General features: G+C 40.8%; 1 protein-coding gene across 1 annotated transcript in view; it reads left to right on the plus strand.

Moving 5' to 3' along the window:
* Smyd4 (SET and MYND domain containing 4) overlaps positions 1–12,843 on the plus strand; it is a 45,706-nt gene that overhangs the window by 15,589 nt on the left and 17,274 nt on the right. The window contains exon 3 of the mRNA XM_032913373.1: positions 9,352–9,496. Coding sequence (XP_032769264.1) covers positions 9,352–9,496 — 145 coding nt within the window. The remainder of the gene's footprint in view (positions 1–9,351; positions 9,497–12,843) is intronic.

Consider the following 12,843-nt stretch of genomic DNA (forward strand, 5'->3'; position numbering starts at 1 on the left):
ACAAAATTGTCACTTCCAGTCAAACTTTGTACCTAGTCTAAGGCCAAAGTAAGGATTTCCCACTTTGCAAGCTGGCTCCATTAGGAGGCTTTTCTTCTCTTGACCTCACTAAATAGGAGGGAGAGAGAGTGGAGGGAAGGAGGAGAGAAAGGGGTTGGGAAGTGGGAGGTAGTTTGAATGAGAATATGCAGTAGGCTCATATATTTAAATATTTGGTGTCCAGTTGGTAGAACCGTTTAGAAAGATTAGGAAGTTTGTCTTAGCGTTGAGGTTTCACAATTTCATGCCAAATCCAGTCTCTCAAAGAGAGTGAGAGAGGGGGCTCTGTCTCTCTCTGCCTGCAGCATGTAGAGTTCTTAGCTACTACACTAGTGCCAAGCCTGTGTGCTTCCCACCACCATGTTCAGGAGTTAACTGTAAGCAAGCCTCCAGTCAAATGCTTTCTTTTATACTTAACCTTGGTCATGGTATCTCTTCGCAACAATAGTAACCTGTGGTGGTTCCAATATCTTGGACCAGGGAATGGCACTTTTAGGAAGTGTGGCCTTGTTGGAGTGGGTGTGTCACTGTGGGGGTGTGCAGTAAGACCCTTGTCCTAACCACATGAGGTGGCCTTCAGATGAAGATGTAGAACTCTCAGCTCCTCCTGCTCCATGTCTGCCTGGATATTGCCCTGTTCCCACCTTGATGATAACAGACTGAACCTCTGAACCTGTAAGTCATCCCCAATTAAATGTTGTCCTTATAAGAGTTGCTTATAAGGGGTTGGGGATTTAGCTCAGTGGTAGAGCGCTTGCCTAGCAAGCACAAGGCCCTGGGTTCGGTCCCCAGCTCCGAAAAAAAGAAAAGAAAGAAAGAAAAAAAAAAAAAAGAGTTGCTTTGGTCATGGTATATGTTCACAGCAGTAAAACCTCAACATAACCCTAAGACAATGAATGAGGAAGGGTGTTGTGTAACATCCTTATCTCTAAAAGCTCACCTAGCATAGAAAGCTCATGAAAGCTAGAAACCTAGAGTTCACTGCACAACCTACAGGTAGCTCAACAGGAAGGGGGGGAGTGTCCCTTGGAGCCAGCCCAGTGGGTCTGAGCCTCTTCTGTGCAGCTAGGCAGCTGAACTGACCTGACAGTGTCTCTCTCCAATCCTTACAGCTTCTATATGCATAAGGAAGGAGGCACCAGCCAGTCAGTTTCACACACTTACCAGAACTGCTGCGTCGTGTACTTCCTGTGTTTAGCAAGCTTCTCTGTAGGATAGACTATTTCACCTCCATGCAACATCCTGTGTTTCAGGAGCTTTCCACCAAGGTAGACGTTTTCCTCTGAAGAAATTGCTACACATCAGAGGTTAAGACTAGGAAGGGCTGGAGAGATGGCTCAGTGGTTAAGAGCACTGACTGCTCTTCAGAGGTCCTGAGTTCAATTCCCAGCAACCACATGGTGGCTCACAACCATCTGTAAAGAGATCCGATGCCCTCTTCTGGTGTGTCTGAAGACAGCTACAGTGTACTTATATATAATAAATGAATAAATCTTTAAAAAAAAAAAAAAGACTCGAGGAAGGAGAAATTTAGCTCTTTGTATACTAGTTACAAGCCATATGGAAAAGGATGAAATTAGACTTTTATACAATATACAAAATTAAGTGAAACAAACATTACAAACTTAAAGAGCTAAAACTATAAATCTCTTAAAAGAAACTTCGTGACTGGGTTTGGCAGTGATTACTGGATGTGTCAATAGTATGGCCATTAAAAGAAAAAATAAACTCGGCTTCATCCAGATTAAACTGTTGAGAATCAAAAGAATATCAAAAGAATAAAAACACAGCCCCAAATGGAAGCCCAAGAAGGGAAGCAAATACTTGTTAATCATTTCATCAGAGTATTAATATCCAGAGTTAATGAAGAACTCCTACAACACAACAACAATTTTAAACTCCAATTCAAACAAGCAAATAACTTGAATCAACATCTCCAAAGACGATGATACACATACAGCCAATAAACATATGAAATGATGCCTTTCAACATTAATGATCAGGGAAATGCAAATCAACACTGAGATAAGATACCACTTCATGGTCGTTAGACAGCTGTTACTCAAAAACAAAAACAGAAATGGTGGTGAAGATGTGTAGAAGTGGGAACCCTTCTCATAGCCAGTGGGAATGTAAAATGATACAACCATTGTGGAAAATTGCTTGAAAGTTAGAGAATTATTGTATGATTCAGTAATCCCACTTCTGGGTTTATACCCCAAAGAACCAAAAGCAGGATGTGAGCAGATACTTGCACACCAGTGTTGATAGCAGCATTATCCACAGTAGTCAGAAGCAGAAAACACATTGTCTTAGTCAGTGTTTTATTGCTGTGAAGAGACCATGGCCACGGCAACTCTTATAAAGGGAAGCATTTAATTGGCTCTGGGTTACAGTTTCAGAGGGTTAGTTCATTGTCATCATTGAGGGGAGCATGGTGGCATGCAGTGTCAGAGCAGCCTCCCACTGGAGAACAAGCTGAGGTAGAACAGAGTAGGATGAAGGCTATAAAGACTGATGATCCCTGGCCTTATAGTCTTACTACTTGTGCATTAATAAGCACTGGCTTCTTATTTCTCTAGTTCAAGGACCTCTTGCTGGCCAGGCAAGACGCCTAGAGTTCGTTAACTCTTTGTGAACTAGAGAGAAAAGAAAAAGAAGAAAGGGGGAATTCAAGCACATACCTAGACATATGCACACACCCATTCTGACCAGGACCCAACCACTTGTCTCATCAACTCCACGTGTTCATACATACTTTATACATACACATATACCCCTACATGTATGTAAGTATGTATGTATGTATGTATGTATGTATGTATGTATGTATAGATACACAGACATACACACACATATATATGTGGATATACACATACCCACATATATTGGTGGGTGGATGAGGCAGAGGCCCAGATGCCACCATCTTATTTCTTTTCTCTCAGCCATTTTATACCTGTATAAACAAAAGTTCTTTAGAAAATTACCTCATAGATAAAATGTTATACAAAAGGAGAGTTTCAGAAGGATGTTGATAGTTAGGTTCAAAGTTGTGTTACATTTTATAAGCTCATTATAAGCTCAAAACAACAGTTTCACATGGCCTCTGTACACTCTAATCTAGGCCTAGAATGTTTTAAGCCTCTGAGACTTACTGCTGAATAAGCTCACCTTTTCTATTCTTCCTGAATTCTGTTGGCTAGTTTAACTCAGCTGTTGTTGCTCAAACTCCTCACCGAGATGACTGATTCAGCTTGACTTCTCTCAGTTTCTGACTAAACTGCTCTGCTTCGCCTGCTACCAACGCTGGCAATCTGTCCTACTCTTCTGGCTCTTTCTCATTCTCTGGCTTGTTCTGTCTTCACCTGTTCTATCTCTGCAACCTGTCTCTGTACAGATGCCTCAATAAAACCACCTCCCTCCTCTCTCCCTCTGCAATGCTCCCTCTTATGCTGCCTCTCTTTCCTCTCTGCTCGTGTGAGAGTTGGGCACACTCCATTCTGTCAGATATTTCTCTGACTCGTCACTTTATCTGCCTCTTAATTAGACATCACTTTCAAACATGATGCTTCCTTTTGCAAACTAACTTTACCTTCATTGTTTGGCATTAAAAGTATATATTAAGGGCATGTCTGAATTCCAGCCAGATCACATAGACTTAGAAGGTCTTTGGATGTGATCAGAGCAGCCTTGTTGCTGGAACCTCAAAGTGACACACTTCCTCCAACAAGGCCACTCCTACTCCAATAAGGCCACACCTTCTAATCCCTCAAGTAGTGCTGCTCCGTGACTAAACATTCAACTGTATGAGCCTATAGTGTCTATTTTTATTTAAACTACTATACATGAATGTATACAAATACATGAACAAATAATGAAATATTATTCAGTCATTTTTTAAATACTGAAATTCTGTGATGTGCTGCAATATATTAAAACTTGAAAATTTTTTATCAAGTGAAATAAGCCAACCCTAAAACAGACAGATATGCTCTATTCAGCAAGGCTTGGTTCTGGAAACCTGAAGAGCAGACATGTGTAGAGAAAAGCTGTTAGGGTACGCTGTGTTCTCATTGATGGACAGGTATCTACTGTACCACAGCCTGGAAACTCTGTTCATTTATTGTGTACAGCGTAAGTGGGCAGGTTAGCTAGTCTTGGTGGGCAGTCTCTGTAGAGGAGCAGTCTGGGGTTACAGTCATCCCAGAGGAGAGAGCTGTGGTTTCTAGTTTTTAGATACACTATCAGCATCCTCACAGGACCAGAGAAAGGCTTTGCAAATCCCCATAGGTCTGAAGTACAGACGTGTCAACAGAACACATTCATTCAGGACCTCATCCACTCCCCCACAGTATTTATGATCCTTTATATAAGGAACCTGTAAGAGGGCCAACAGAATGGCTCTGTAGGCAAAGGCACTTGCCATGCAAGTCTAACAACCTGAGCTTAATCCCTAGAACCCATAGTGGGAGCAGAGAACCAACTCCTGAAACCTGTCCCCTGACATCCACATGCGTGCCATGGCATATATTACATGCTTACACATGCATACATGCATGCACAAAATAAATAAACTTTAAAAAGAAGAAGAAGAAGAAGAAGAAGAAGAAGAAGAAGAAGAAGAAGAAGAAGAAGAAGAAGAAGAAGAAGAAGAAGACAGCAGTGATAGCCAGAGGTGGTGGTGCAGGCCTTTAATTCCAGCACTGAGGAGGCAGAGGCAGGCAGATCATTGAGTTCAAGACCAGCCTGGTCTACAGAGTGAGTTCTAAGACAACACAGAGCAACCTTGCCTCAAAAGAACAAAACGAAACAAAAGACATCAGTGATGGTTACACAATATGATAAATGTGCATAATTATGTACTTAAGTGTTGAGTAATATGTTTCATATAATAAAAGCTTGCTTGTTCTGTGTTAATAATAAGAATTATTTCTACTCTCTGTGTGTGTGTGTGTGTGTGTGTGTGTGTGTGTGTGTGTGTGTGTGTGTGTGGTGGTGTGAGATTCATACAGGTGTGTATTCCTGTGTACGCATGTAACATGGAGGCTAGTGGAGGGTGTCAGGTTCTCTACCTGTTTTTTTTCTGTTTTAATAATGATTTAGCCAGGCAATGGTAGTTTATGCTTTAATTCCAGTACTTGGGAAACAGAGACAGGTAGATCTCTGATTTCAAGGAGAGCCTTGTCTACAGAGTAAGTTACAGGACAGCCAGGGCTACACAGAGAAACCCTGTTTTAAAACACCCCCCCCAATAATAATTTTATAAATTTTATTATAAAATACCTTGGAAATAATATAAACATCATACACTAAATTTAACCAGACCCAAAGTCTATACAACTCAGTAAACTTCTATACAATTACACTAGGCTCTCAGGACTGAAGCTGTGGAGTTCACATTAAACTTTATACTTCCGGGGCCGGAGAGATGGCTCAGCGGTGAAGAGCACTGACTGCTCTTCCAGAGGTCCTGAGTTCAAATCCCAGCAACCACATGGCAGCTCACAAACGTCTGCAACTCAAGTTCCTGGGAATCTGACACCCTCAAACACCAGTACACATAAATAAAAATAAATAAATTATTTTAAAGATGTATACTCTTATGCTCACTTCAGCTACACACATATTAAAATATACACTCTCAGCCACAGTGATAGGGAGTGATATTTGTTCTGATACTCAGGAGGCAGAAGCAGGAAGGTCTCTCTGACTTTTAAGCCATCCTGTTCTACATAATGAGACTCAAAACATAGAGAAGCCCTGTTGCAAACAAAGCAAAACAAAACAAAATGTATACTTTTATTATCAAATTTATTCTATGTACTTATCTACCACCACCACAAAAAAAAAAATGCATGCCAGAGTTGGAATATACCCTCTGTGACACATATCAAAGAAACACATTCTGTTCCTTTGAGGAAAGGTATCATCTTGAACATGGAGTTGCTTCCTCCCCATCCCCTACCCAGTATGGAGACCGGCTCCAGTGACCCCTCTGACTCTTTGCTGGAGCTAAGGCACGGGCAGGACCATACCTACTGCTGGTGCTCATATTGGCATAGGGTGAGGAGATGGTGTGTGTGTGTGTGTGTGCATGCATGCGTGCATTCGTGTGTGTAAAGGTACTTGCTGTCAAACCTGATGATATAAATTCAGTTCCTGGGACCCACATGTTACTGAGAGGAAACTGACCCTGAAAGTTGTCTTTTGCCCTCTGCATATGCACTGTGGCATACACATGACCTATAGAAGCAAATCTTTAAAGGGACAAGTTGTAGTTTTAATTGTAATTCCTTCTCTGACTGAAGTTACTTAAGAGAAGCTTTACTTTTTCTTGTCATTTTTGGGGGATGAGGGGGTTTGTTTGGTGGGGTTTTTTTGTTTTGTTTTTGTTTTGTTTTGTTGTTTTTTTGATTTTTGAGACTGTCTCACTGTGTGTCTTTAGCTGGCCTGAATTTTTTTTTTAAATTTATTTATTTTGTGGATTTGAGTGCACTGTAGCCATCTTCAGACATACCAAAAGAAGGCATCAGATCTCATTACAGATGGTTGTGAGCCACCATGTGGTTGTTGGGATTTGAACTCAGGACCTCTGGAAGAGCAGTCAGTGTTCATTAGCTGCTGAGCTCTCTCTCCAGCCCCTGGCCTGAAATTCTTATATAGACCAGACTGGCCTCAGAGTCACAGAAATCTACCTGCCTCGGCCTCTGCCTCCTGAGTGTTGGAATTAAAGGTGTATACCACCACACCTAGTATCTTGTCTCTTTTGTTCTTACTTTTATTATTCATATTATACTTTGTGGTATTGTGGTAAAAAAATATGATGAAGTTTATGTAATATAATTTCTCCTGATTTGAAAATATAATATTTGATATGATAAATATACATAGTTTTTATTTATATGTAAAATTATAAGTAAAACATTTGTGGGACTGAAGAGAGTCTCAGTGGCTAAGAGGCTTTGCTGCTTTTCTTTCTTTTGGGGGTGGGGTAGAGATAGTTTGAGGCAGGTTATCTCTGTGTAGTCCTGGTTGTCATAGATTTGCTTTTGTAGACTATGCTGGCCTTGAACTCAAAAAAGTCTTTCTGCTTCTGCTTTCCCAGTACTGGGACTAAAGGCGTGTGTCACCACTGCCACCCAGCTTTTGCTGCTCTTACTTCCCAGCACCCTGTAACTCCAGCTCCAGGAAATCCAACATCCTCTTCTAATCTCTGTGGAAACTTATACACACATGCACATACGTGCACATAAAAAAATAAAAAATAGGGGTTGGGGATTTGGCTCAGTGGTAAAGCGCTTGCCTAGGAAGCACAAGGCCCTGGGTTCGGTCCCCAGCTCCGAAAAAAAGAACCAAAAAAAAAAATAATAATAATAATAAAAAATAGGGCTGGAGAGGTGGCTCAACAGTTAAAAGCACTGACTGCTCTTCCAGAGGTCCTGAGTTCAAATCCCAACAACCACATGGTGGCTTACAACCATCTGTAATGAGATCTGATGCCTTCTTCTGGTGTGGCTGAAGACAGCTACAATGTGCTTATAATAAATAGGGGTTGGGGATTTAGCTCAGTGGTAGAGCGCTTGCCTAGGAAGCGCAAGGCCCTGGGTTCGGTCCCCAGCTCCGAAAAAAAGAACCAAAATAAATAAATAAATCTTTAAAAATAAATAAATAAATAAATAAATAAATAAATAAATAAATAAATAGCCTTTTACCAGCATTTAGGAGGTTGAGGAAGGAGGCTTGTAGGTTTGAAGCCTGCATGTGTTAGATACAAAGACACGTTGAGAAAAAAATTGAAGCTGGGAGTAGTAGCACATGCCTTTTAAGTTGTCAACAATCCCTGGGTGCATCACAGAGGACGACAAGTTGTAAAGTGGACATGAAGAGGTGTTAGCCCTTATGCAGTCTGCGAGGACATTACACAGGAAGCCCTATGCTGTGTTTGCAAGTAAACCTAAAATTATTTCAAGCTAAAAAGGTTGTATTGCACTTCATTTTTAAATTTATTTTTATTTTATGTATATGAATGTTTTGCCTACGTGTATGTATGCTCACTGTATGCATGCCTGGTGGCTATGGAAGCCAGGAGAGTGATACTGGATCCCTTGGAACTAGAGGTATGGCTGGTGGAAGCTTCTGTGTTGGTGTTGGGAGCTGAAACACAGAGCTATCTCTCCAGCCCTCATATATTATCTATCCACTTACTGTGAGACAAGATATCGCTGTGTTTCCTTGACTGTTATGGAATTTACTATGTAGACCAGCGTGACCTCAAACACACAGAGATTCCCCTGCTTCTGCCTCCCACATTCTGGGGTTAAAGGCATGCACCACCACACTCAGCAAGTTTTTTTTTTTAATTATTTGATTTTTTTGTGGTTATGTGTGTACACATTGATGTAGAAATCAGAAGACATCTTGTAGGAGTTCTCCTACCATCGTGCGGGTGCCATTCAAGTTCAGGTTGCAAATTTGGTAACAGGTGCCTTTGTAAGTTGAGCCACTAGTCCCCCCTCCATACATACTTTTAATATCCTTTGTGTAGTGTGGGTGGTGTGTGTGTGTGTGTGTGTGTGTGTGTGTGTGTGTGTGTGTGTGTGTGTGTGTTATGTGCCCATGTGTTTGGAGAATAAAAGCTTACTGTCTTGCTCAGGCTAACGTCCAACTGATGGTAATCCTACTGTTTCAGTCTCTTGATGGCTGGGATGGTGTAGGTCTGAACCATGCCCAGTCCTCACTTTTTTTGCAGTTTATTTTTATGTTTTTAATTGTGTATATGTTTCTGTATGTGGAGATGCTCACATAAGTGCAGATACTCACAGAAGTCAGAGATGTAAGATGCCCTGGGAGCTAAAGCTGCAGATGGCTGTGAGCCGTCTGATGTGAGCACCAAGTGAACTCGGTCCTCTGGGCCACCTTGCTAGCCTACAGCTAGAATTCCAGTGTATGCAGTTAGCTGCTCAGCCACCCCTCAGCTCTCCTCAGTATTTTCAACATAGTGTAAACTGGAGAGCACTCCTTGGTGCAAAGATTCTGTGTAATTTATCATTGTTGGACTGTGTGGTCCAAGTGATGATTCATTGGCCACGGAGTATGAGATAGAGTCAGACATTAGCACTCTCTGCTCTGAGTGGGTCTCCCTGTCCCTGTGTCTCTGAGATCAGGGAGGATTCCCCTATTGGATCACGTAGTGCATAGAGCCCTGTGTGCACTACGCTCTCAGCCACTTGTTGCCATTTCAAGTAGAGAGACTCCAGAGTCTTCCTTGGAGTAACAGGTTTCTCTGTTTTGTTTCCTTCTTTCTTCACAAAGACCTGAGGACGAGATGTTCTTGAAGCAACTTTCTAGTAGTTGCTCCGTGGAAAAGGACTCTGATGCTCCCCTTTTCTACAGAGAAGAAGGAAACAAAAGGTTCCAAGAGAAGGAGTATATGGGTGCTGCAGTGCTGTACTCTAAGGTAACCCGCGTCCCACCAGCAGGTGGATGAGACAGAAGGTGGAGCCAGAGTGCAGCTCATAGAGTGCAGCTCATAGAGTGCAGCTCATAGCCAGCCGATTACTTTGCTTGGCTGGTTGGTTGGGTGGTTTGCTTTTTTGTTTCTTCTTGTTAGTAGGTCGTATTGGACTTGGGGAAAATACAGTAGAATTCTATTGTTGATTATATTCGCAAACAAAAGATAAGTTTATATGTCCTGAATTTCGGCAAGATTCTTCCCATACTCCTTCAAACCCATAGTAGCAACAAGCTTATTGGCCCTTTGCCAGGGATTCTCACTGAATTGCACACCATTTGTCTGAAGAACTGATGAAAATTTTAGCTTGATAGTCCTAATTTAGTGAATAGCTAGATTTTTAGCTAGCCACCTTGCTAGCTTACAGCTAGAATGACTTTGGCTGAGCATGGTGGCACTTGCCTTTAGTTCCAGCACTCAGGAAGCAGAGGCAGGTGAATCTCTGAGTTCAAGGCCAGCCTGGTCTACATAACAAGTTCCAGTCTGGCCAGGGATATGTAGTGAGACCCTGTCTCAATAAAGTAAGCAACCAGAATGACTTAGATATTGCTTTAAAAAAGAAAGAAAGAGAGAAAGAAAGGAAAGAAAGAAGGAAAGAAAGGAAGGAAGGAAGGAAGAAAGAAAGAAAGAAAGAAAGAAAGAAAGAAAGAAAGAAAGAAAAAAAGAAAGAAAGAAAGAAAGAAAATGAGTGAATTTGCTATTGCTTAGTCAAGCTCTATTTTCTTGGTCATATGTTAACATATTGCTATTAATAACAATCAACAGATACTTTACACTAACCATGACAAACTATATGTTTTAATTATTATTTTTAATTATTTTATATGTATGCGTTTTCATCTACATATATGTGCACCACATGTATGCTTGGTGCCCAAGAAGCCCAGAAGATGGCATCATATTCCCTGGAACTAGAGTTACAGATTGTATGTGGGTTCTGGGAATCGAACCCATGTTCTCTGGAAGAATAGCCAGTGTTCTTAACTGCAGAGTCATCTCTTCAGGCTTTTAGCACTGTGTTACTCTTACTGACTGGCTTCTATGGAACCCTGAGAAATTTCCTTATATTGCTTTTTCAGAGATCTCTATGGGCTTAAAGCAAAAATATGCCAAACTCTTGATCTGTGGTTTTATATATTAAAAGAATGGAATGAGCCTAGTAGGTTGGCACACTCCTATGATCCAAGTTTCAGGAAGGGAAGAAGGTCAGAAGTGGAAGGCTAGCCAGTCTTAGCTTTGTAACAAGGTTGAGGCTAGACCCTGTCTAGAAGGAGAGAAAGAAATGTAAGGTAAAAGTGAGGTGTAGCTCCAAGCTATACAACTTGGCCTGGCAAGTATGATAGCCAAGGCTTTTGTTCCCAGCCTTGGGGCTGAGAGTGCTGTACATGTCCCGCATCTTTAAAAGTCAGTATTCAACCCTTGGAATTAACTTTCCTAAAAATATCAAAGCTACAACATTCACTCTACAAACATGTAAAAGCCCTTCTTTGTAATGGTGTCAGAAAGTATTTGGCTTCAGTCTTATGCCTTTACATCCTAAACATTATCCCATGGAAAGCTGCTCAGTGAAAATGGGTAAGAATAAGAAAGGAGGGCCGGAGAGATCCTCAGGGCTTGAGAGCGTTTGCTGCCCTGGCAGAGACCCTGGCAGGAGGAGGGACTCCCCACTGCAGAGAGTCCAAAACTCTCTTCTGGCCTCCACAGGCACCCCATTCACACACGCACATACCACACACACACACAGAATCTTAAAAGTAAAATAAATCTTTTAAAATGAGTTTGACACCAGCCTGGGCTGCACAAGACCTTGTCTCAAGAAGAAAAGCGATGAAGGCTTGCTGTGGATGGAGAGGGAGATGCACTTCCTATTCCGTGAAGCTGGTGTTTTGGTGATTATGGTGCTTTGCAATTTTATAGAGAGCTGCTATTTTCTTTCTTTTTTAAAGTAATGCTTGTTGTTTTGTCTGTAAAAGTAATAAATGTTACTTTGGAAAATATAGAGAAGTATAAAGAGTAAAAAAAAAAGTCATAACCAGTGATAAGTACTGTTAACATTTCTGCCTCTATCTGGCCAGCCAGAGCTTTTCCTGTGAGGATGTGTTTTTCTTTTACAAAATGGGGATAATGCTGCACTTACTGTTTTGTAACCTACTCTTTCCCTCCAACGATTTATTCTACCCATTTTCTCACAGTATTAAATTTTCTGTTCCAAGTAATTTTCCATAGCTAACTCTGTGTTCTATTACAGAGAAGAAATGTACTTATTTTAAGATCTAATATTGGCATATTATTTGACATTATGATGCTATAATAAGCCTCTTTCTGTATAAATATTTATGTACAACTAATTTTTTGTTCACGATGAATTAGTAGAAGAGCAAAGTACTGGGTCAGAGAGAATATATCCAAGCCTTTGAGAGTGATACAAAGCAAATAAATAAAATACATATAATATATTAAATTTTAAGAATTGAGGACATAGATCAGTGTTATAATGCTTACCTACCATGCATGAAGCTCTGGCTTCAAAACCTAGCACCCTACCGCAAACCATTTGCTCTGTCTTGCTAAATTGTATTGCTCGTTATCAGACTACTGTGTACTTCCACTAGCAACATAATGAGAATGTTCTTTATCCCACTCTTTTGTCAAGTAATCTGTTCTTGGTTTTATTTTTCAGTGCCAAATTGATGGGTGAAAAAGTACTTCAGCTAGCCTAGAACACACAGAGAACTCCCCTTATGGACTCAAGTTTATTATCCTTTTATGATCTCTAGAGTTTTGGTTTCATGAGTTTGTTTGTTTATTTTTTATTCATTTGTTTTGTTTTACTTTTTCTTATTTATTTTTTTATTTCTTTATTTTTTGTTTTTATTTTTTTTAATGACTGGTTCCACGTGGCCAAGGATAGCCTAAACTTTGTAGCAGAAGCTGGCTTTGAATTTCTGATCTACTTCCTCTACCTCCCAAGTGCTGGGATTAAGGCACATGCCACCACAGCCAACAATGCCTAGGTTTCTTTATTGGAGTTAGAATGGAATTCCTCCAGCATTACTTTTACTCTTCATAGTTTCTTCCAGAGTTATTACACTTTCATTTGTTACGTTACGAGTTTGGTCTATTTACACTGGACTTGGTGGCAAAGGCCTGTAATCCAGCTACTTGGGAAATTGAGGCAGCGGGATCAGGTGAGCTTGGATGAACTGACAGAAGTGGCAGAAGCTGTGTCTGACCCTGCTGTGGTCAGTGTTGGATCTTTATTTCCTCGTTGATCTTCAGAGGCTTGCTGAAGG

The sequence above is a fragment of the Rattus rattus genome, chromosome 9 (genome assembly GCF_011064425.1).
Source record: "Rattus rattus isolate New Zealand chromosome 9, Rrattus_CSIRO_v1, whole genome shotgun sequence".
NCBI classification, from domain to species: Eukaryota; Metazoa; Chordata; class Mammalia; order Rodentia; family Muridae; genus Rattus; species Rattus rattus.